The sequence below is a fragment of the Manacus candei genome, unplaced genomic scaffold, assembly GCF_025592945.1.
Source record: "Manacus candei isolate 608988 ecotype Guabito, Panama unplaced genomic scaffold, ASM2559294v1 h1tg000007l, whole genome shotgun sequence".
NCBI classification, from domain to species: Eukaryota; Metazoa; Chordata; class Aves; order Passeriformes; family Pipridae; genus Manacus; species Manacus candei.
This window is the reverse complement of record NW_026138055.1, coordinates 7,121,656-7,129,605: the sequence shown is the minus strand read 5'-3', so window position 1 is coordinate 7,129,605 and position 7,950 is coordinate 7,121,656. Positions and strand designations below refer to the sequence as shown.

Below are 7,950 nucleotides of genomic sequence, written 5' to 3'. Positions count from 1 at the left end.
ACTGATGATCCTTGTGGGTCCCTTCCAACTCAGGTTATTCTATGACTTGGGTCAAAACTTTACCTATTAACTGTAATGCAGCACATGCCTTGCAAATTCACCACTATAGAACATCTAAATATTGTTTTCATCCTTTTGGTGGACCTACTTTGGCAGTGAAACTGCTGCTAGCAGCTTTTGTGGCTACTCTAGAGGAGTCTGAATTTCTATAATAAACACTCTACAGCATCATCAAAGCATATCTTGTTCTCCTCTGCATCGACTATCTTCTGGCTGGAATTTGGATTGGTGCACATGAAAGAGGCTAAGAGGGATGATGTTACTGTGTCACTGAGGAGCAGTTTGAGGTTAACTCAGCCCCCAACCACCACTGTTACCCAACCCAGCTCTTCTTTGGAGCACGTTAAACCATCTGCCCTTTGGCAGGTTGCTAGGGCTCAGCCTCTTTTTATTACTGATCTTCCATCCATGCCTGCATACAATGACTTCCAGGTGCCTGGAGGATCACTGCCACGAATGAAGTTTCCTCTGGAGGCAAGGGGTGGAACAGCAGACAGGTGTAGTAGCATTTTAAATAGGGGTTACACTACTGAAACACATCCCTAATATTTGCCTTTTTTTTTTTCCCAAGAGAAAACTACTAGGAGCAGAGTTTGAGATTCTCCTTTTTGCTCCTAATTACCTCATCTTCTGTGCTAGACACAAACTCCTAAGATGGAGATAAAATCCTCCTTCCTCTCTCATAAGTGATCTTGGCAAAATTGCCCAAACGTCTTGATTTAAAAACAGTGAAAGACGTTTCTCCACCTGACACCACTCCTCTTTGTGAGGACACTTCCCTTAATAGTGGATCCCTCCTGCATCAGGCAGAGCAGCTCTTCAGCACTTTTATTACACAAAATTCTGACCCCATCACAGTGTTTCTCCTCTTCCAAAGAGGACTGGGCAACCTGGACCTGAAAAGGGTGAGGGAATGTGACATTATTGGTGAACTCTAGCTTGGAGTGAAAGCTTGCCCTGCAGATAGAGAGAAATGTAGCTGGATCATTTTCTGAACTTCGATGAAACAAGAAAAAAGAAGCATGTTATTTAGGGAAAAAGAAACTCTCCATGAAAAGAGTTTCCCTCTGCACAAAAAAAAACCCCAAGAAAGTAGACGATCGAGAGAATTACTTACTAACTTAGCACTTGGTACTACTGTGATCCTGGTGTAAAACACTTCTACCAGAAAAAGACACTGGAGAAAAACACTGAGATTGTGAAGGGCAAAATATTGATATGCCCCTCCTGATGTATGAAGCTGTCTCTTTTCTGCTCCTATGAACAGGAACTTCAGGTGGAAAGGGAAAGACTGTCCACTCTAAGAGCTACAAACCAAAATCTTGCTAAGGCCTCCCTCACCCCTGTGAGATTTGGGCAACCAAAGATGCTCCAACCCTTCTCTGCTTCTTCCTTACCCATGTCCAGCCAGAGATATTTTAATGGCACCAATAAACCTTGTGACCAGGTAGAAGTTATATTAAACAGTGTCAAGGATGCTCAGTGTTAGAGCCAAGCCCTTGACATTACTTGAACATAGGACCTTGGAGACAGTAAAAATTAATGCTGCACTTTTGTTTCCTTGAGGAATTGGGTTGAGTAACAGTGACAGTTGGCAGGCAAGGTAACCACAAACACTTGGCAAGACCTGAAGAAACTGCAACTTTTGCAATTTTATTCCCTCTATTTTCATCTCCATGTCCAGAAGTTCACAGACACACCAGAAATTCAATTATCATTTTTTTTCCTACTGCAGAAACAGCTCACTTTTAAAAATATGTAAAGAATAAACAACTATGTCATGGTATGCTTTTAAGGGAAATAATTTACGGGCATGTTGTCACATGCATGTATATATCTCTGCGTGCACACTTCTGCACACTCCTGGATACCTGTATACTTGGACAGGGCTCTGAGCAGCCTGTTCTAGTTGAAGATGTCCCTGCTAACTGCAGAAGGGTTGGGCTAGATGACCTTTGAAAGGTCCCTTCCAATTCCAACTGTTCTGTGATTCTACTTCAGAATTTAATATCAAAGAATTGAAAAAATTACATCACTAGTAACTAAACTGATGAATCAGTCAGTAATTAAAATATTTCAGTTTAATTCTGATACTAAATGTTCTGCAAGATATGGTGTAATTTCCAGAGGTCTTGGTCAATTAGAAACACCAGTCGTTCAAATTGGCAAATATATCATTACCAATTATTAAGTACATTATATGTCATATTAAAATACTGAGTGAACAATATTTGTTGACTGAAGTGAGGTGTAAAGTAAAATATGATCTAAAAAACTATTTCATATCTTAGAATCATACAATGACCTGGGACTTTAAAGCTCATGTTGTTCCAACTCCCTGCCATGGGCAGGGACACCTTCCGCTATCCTGAGTTACTCCAAGCCTCGTCCAACCTGGCCTTGGACACTTCCAGGGATGGGGCAGCCACAGCTTCTCTGGGAAACCTGTGCCAGGGCCTCACCACCCTCATAGAGACAAATTTGTTCCTAATATCTCACTTGGTGAAACCCCACCTGCAGAGCTGCCTCCAGCTCTGGGGTCCCCAGCAAAGAAGGACATAGAGCTGTTGGAGTGAGTCCAGAGGAGGCCACCAAGGTAATCAGAGGGATGGAGCAGGTCTGCTGTGAGGAAAGGCTGAGGGAATTGGGATTGTCCAGCGGGAGAAGAATAGGCTTTGGTGTGACCTAATTTCAGCCTTTCAGTACCTGGAGAGAGCCTGCAAGAAAGATGGGGAGAGACTACAAGGACCTGGAGTGACAGGACAAGGGGGAATGGATTCAATCGGAAAGAGAGTTGGTTTAGATTAGATATTAGGAAAGCATTCTTCACTGTGAGGGTGGTGAGGCCCTGGCACAGGCTGCCCAGAGAAGTTGTGGCTGCCCCATCCCTGGAAGTGTCCAAGGCCAGGTTGGACGGGACTTGGAGCAACCCGGGAATAGTGGAAGATGTCTCTGCCCATGGCAGGGGGTTGGAACAAGATGGTCTTCCAAGCCAACCCATTCTGTGATTCTATGATTCTGAACTTATGGAACAGAGAATAAACTAACTGGGAGGGAAGAGGAACACGCAAATGCTTCGCATTGCAATGGATTATGTTGCTCCTAAGCAGGGGCAGTTCAAGCTGTGGCCCAAGATGTTTGACACATACCGTGGTGGGTTAACGTGTCTTACACAAACCAGAGTGTCACAAGAAGTGTTGCATGAATAACCTGGGATTTTCCAGAAACAAATTTCAATAGGTTGAGAGAGAAACCCTGTTTTATCGTCGGGAAGTGAAAAGCAGCTTGTTTCTGGTTGGATTAGATGTCACCTAGAAAAACCTGTAAGTTTTTGATTGGTTCAATGTATAGCTGAGAAGAGAAAGCAGTTTTCAGTGCCTTTTGGAAACATCTTATAAAAGAGGATCTCAGCCCCACAGCCCAAATCCTCTGGAGGGAAGGGACCGAGAGCAGGTCTTTTTTGGCTTCTGGGCTCACCTGATACCTGGTAACATCTCAGTTCTTTTTAGCCTTTTTTTTCAGTGTAAACTTTTGTCTTTCCCGCAGCAATCCAACCCCAAAATAAAACCCCCAACCTCTGCATTCCTAACTTTAATTTCTATGTTAATGAAAAAGGTAAATATAAGTTTTCTGAAAATTGGACAGGTTGAATAAGTAGTTCAAATATGTACTAATATCTAGATTCTGCTTACTAATTCATAGGGAAAACATATGGCTGGGTCAGGTTCCTTTAGCAAGGTCTGTGGTCCAGAGAAATTGGTGGCCTCTTCAATGGAAATCTATCTATCTCTATATATCTCTCTCCATTAAATAGACATAATGTTTGAATATTAAATATATTAAAAATAATTATATAACACTAACATAATATATAATAGGTTTCATATTATAGATATTTATATTCTATAATATATAATATATATTATATGTTTAATCTAGGTCTATGTTGGGAACTTTATTTTATTTTTGGAATTATTAACTTTATCTCCTTGTTTTTCCTGATATTTTCAAATATACAGACATTCGTGTAAACTTCTAATTTGTGTAAACTTTCTAACGAATTTTGAAACTGTTTGGGGCCACCTTCTATAAATTCTGTTTGCAGAAATATGACATTTCAGCACAGTCTCAATTCCCTTCCATACTTAAGAGAACACAATTTGTGACAGATGAGAACATTCCCTAATCCCAAACATTAACAGCCACTTCTTTATCCATCAGTCTCTTCTTGGCCATCTTATCCTAGTCTGCTGATAATGCTAGGTTATCTAGCATTATCAACTATTAACCCTTTCAATGAAAGCATCACATGCTTGCTTTTCAAATTTTATTTATCAAATGGGAACTGATTTGGTTCTACATTTCCATTCTAGAGTTGCTGCCTGTAGACCAAGACTGAAGATTGTAACAAAAATTATTTATTTCAGCTGTTATTTCTTGACAAATTTTGACATTGCAAAATGAACTATTTTTTCTCTGAACTTTACAACTTTGCCTGTATAATCACCTCATTTTGCCTACTGTTGCTTATCTACTAGATAAAAGATTTAACTAAAAATAAATTTATGATTACAACCCTGGAAGTGTTCAAGGTCAGGTTGGTTGAGTTTGGAGAAACCTGGTCTAGTGGAAAGTGTCCCTGCCCATGGCAGGGTGTTGGAATGAGATGATCTTTAAGGTCCCTTCCAACCCAAACCATTCTGGGGTTTTATGATTCTTTTGTGGCTAAGGTCTGTTTTCAAAATGTGAAAGAATTGTGAGTAGTCAGTTTATTGAAGTAACTTAATGTTCACATGTCCTGAAACTGTGTTGCCCCACAAAGCAGTCATGATGTCATGTGGGTCTTACTGGTAATTTTTGAATGCTTGAAGAAAAAGATCACATAGTTGCTATTTTTATTGACACATTATTTGTGCAGTTCAGGAGATTGCAGATCCCAGGGACTGTCTGTCAAGCATCTTTCTTGGTCCTTTTCCCAACACAGGGGGAATCCACAGTCATGAAGATCCTTTATCTGCTCTTTTCTCTCCTCTTCTTGACACTCCAGGTTTCTCCAGGTAAGATGGGAAAGAGATGCAAGAAAGGAGTATTTGTGCACCTGAAGTAAAATTCCCAAGCATATTTTAACAATTCCTGTTTAAAATTACTAGAATCCAAATAGGAATTAATCAAACAACTCAGGGCTGAAAACTTATCAAAGGCGGAGAAATTATAACTTCTGAAGAAAAGTGATTTTTCACTTCTAAGTGTCTTCCTAAAATGATTGTGTGAACTGCTCTGGTGTAAGGACACCTGAGACAGTGCCTGTGGTGGCCATGATCTTTAGAAAGCAGATGAAAATGAGGTCTGGCCAACTATTTATGGAAGGAGCCATTAATAATACCTCTGGATGACCCTTTCCCATAAGGTCCTGACAGTGAGTCAGGAAGTTTGTCTCATTCTCCACCTGGACTTTAGGGTCATCCACTTAGATGCAGTGTGAGCTGAGGATCCCACCTCTGGAAGGTGTAGACCTGCTTTATAACCTCACCTCTCACATGGCCTTCCAAAATGACCAAATCTGGGCTTCTTAAGGCAACTTGGTGGCAAAGGCAGCTCAAGGGATGGAAAATCCTTCAGCTGCATTGCCCTGCCCTGCAGAGCCAGAGGACAGGAAATGTTTTGTTATGGTTGCAGGTTTGTCTTCACCCCGGAGGGAAATGTTTCTCTGTAGAAAAGGGACCTGTCACTGGGGAAGATGCCCCGCCCATCTGGTTAGAGATGGAAGTTGCTTTGGGATCCGCTCCTGCTGTAAATGGTGAGTTTCATGTTCACCAAGGCTCATCTGAAGTATGAGCAGGCAAATATTATTTCTGTGTCCCAAATCCCAAGGTGTTACTGAGAATTTAAATTAAATATAAAGGAGAAGAAAAAGCAGTTGTGCCATGAGGACAGTCAAGTGTTACACATTGACTCAAGTGTTGCACGTTGTCCAAGAAGGTTTTGGACAAAGCTCTCAGGCACATGTTGGGATTATTGGGGTGTCCTGTGGAGGGTCTGGAGTTGGACTTGAGGATCTTTGTGGGTCTCTTCCAACTCAGGATGTTCTATGACTCAAGTAGGTCGAGCTCCACAGTGCTCTTTCTCCTGAGATGTGCACCATGCTCTGCTCCAGCAAGAAGGAAAAAATACCATCAGAGAGGTCATCCTTGTGTTGTCTCAGCTCTGTTTGGTCCCTTTCCATCTCCTGTGCCAGAGCGAAATATCAGGGTTTGGTATTTCCAGAACTGGGTTGCTGTGCTGTGACCACAGGTGCCTGAGTGCCTTTAAGGGTGTGCAAAAAGAGCACAACACTGTTGTAAAAAGAAATTATCATGTGAAAAATAGCCTTCTGTTTTCACTCAGGAAAGAATGCATTTACCCTGATATCAATCCCCTGCTTTTCCTGAACCAGTAGGGAAATATTCCTTACACACTGGTGTGAGTGCACAGGGCTGTCCCAACATGACTACACATGATACTGTATGTTTTGGAAAACACTTATACTCAAGAGGAAAATACACTTGGATTGAGAGTAAATAGGGAGGAACTATAAACAGAAAGAAAATTGGAATATTTTTTTTTCTTTGTGCAGGCCGTGGGATGTACAACGCTTCAGTGAACCAAACATTGAAGAGCAATGAAAATTTCTTCTAAATCCAGGAATTTACTTGGAATCTTCTTACTGCTAAAACCACTGGATCCTGCTGCAAAACCTCACATACCTTTCACTTCCAATGAAAAAAGCTTTATGATATAGAGTAAATCCAAATGTATTCTGCATTGCTCCCCCTCCTTCTAAATAAATTGTTGTTGCTTTGCATTGATATCACTGAAACAAGGGTGTCTGCTGCATAGGCTGAGGTCATGATCCCACCTGGGTTTGACACAGAAACCCCAGAGGGCAACAATTTACAGTGCCTACAGCTCCTTAATTGGACCTTTTCTGAGTCATGTAGGTATCCAGGGCTAGACAGACATGGACTGAAGACCTTAACCCACAGTGCCAAGAGTTAGGCTGGCTGGAAGAACACAGCTTCCCTTTTTGGGAGGAACATCTGAAGACTTTGTGGGTTCAGATGCCAAAATCCTTTTTTTCTTACTGTGCAGAAACCTTTTCTTGGGAAACATAAATAGTTGAAACCCCTCACTCCCCACCCTGGAGGCCCTGGGATCCACTGTAACAGTCCTTCCCGGGGGCTGTGCTGCTCCATGTCCCATCCCACCACATGGCAGGGAGGGACTCCCTTGTCCTCAAGAGAACTTGAGATGATCCCATGGGCAACCTCAATGAGATCTTTGTGGATCTCACAGAGAAACAGGTTTCCCAGGGTGGCTGTCCAGCTCCCCATCAAGGGAATATCTCAAAGAGGTCCCATGGATCAGAAGGGCTGCCCTGCAGGGTGTGAGCAGGGGGTCTTCTCCTCTCCAACCCCCTGGACACAACCTGAGGTTAGAGTGGCTGCTCTCTGCCAAGGCTGACCTCACCCTCTCTGTAAAATGCCTCCGTGATTGTGATCCCCCTGTGGGTAAATATGTGTGGGTGTCCAAGAACATGTGTGTTCATAAGATGTGGTTCTGCTTGTACTGGTAGAGATTTCTCTGTCCAAGGAGGCCACCCTGTCCACTTCCAAACTTCCAGCTGTGTATGCAGCACTTGGCAGAGATGCCAGGCTTCTGTTTCTTGGCATTTGTTTCCATCCTGTGTCACTGGGTAACTTAATCCAGCTCTCAGTTTCTAGGAAGACACCCCTAAGTTCACTACTTACCACAGCACACCACATCACTAAGGAAATATTTCTGCTCCCTGTGAGGGCAGTGAGGCCCTGGCACAGGTTGCCCAGAGAAGCTGTGGCTGCCCCAATCCCCAGG

The 7,950-nt window shown here is 42.5% G+C and overlaps 1 protein-coding gene across 1 annotated transcript; it reads left to right on the top strand.

Annotated features, from left to right (window-relative positions):
- Positions 1–3,465: 3,465 nt before the first annotated feature.
- LOC127482255 (antimicrobial peptide THP2-like) lies at positions 3,466–6,894 on the top strand. The gene is made up of 4 exons (XM_051812409.1): positions 3,466–3,547; positions 5,045–5,117; positions 5,737–5,857; positions 6,674–6,894. The coding sequence occupies exons 2-4, from the start codon at positions 5,060–5,062 to the stop codon at positions 6,720–6,722; spliced, it is 228 nt and encodes a 75-aa protein (XP_051668369.1). The 5' UTR covers positions 3,466–3,547; positions 5,045–5,059; the 3' UTR covers positions 6,723–6,894.
- Positions 6,895–7,950: the final 1,056 nt, after the last annotated feature.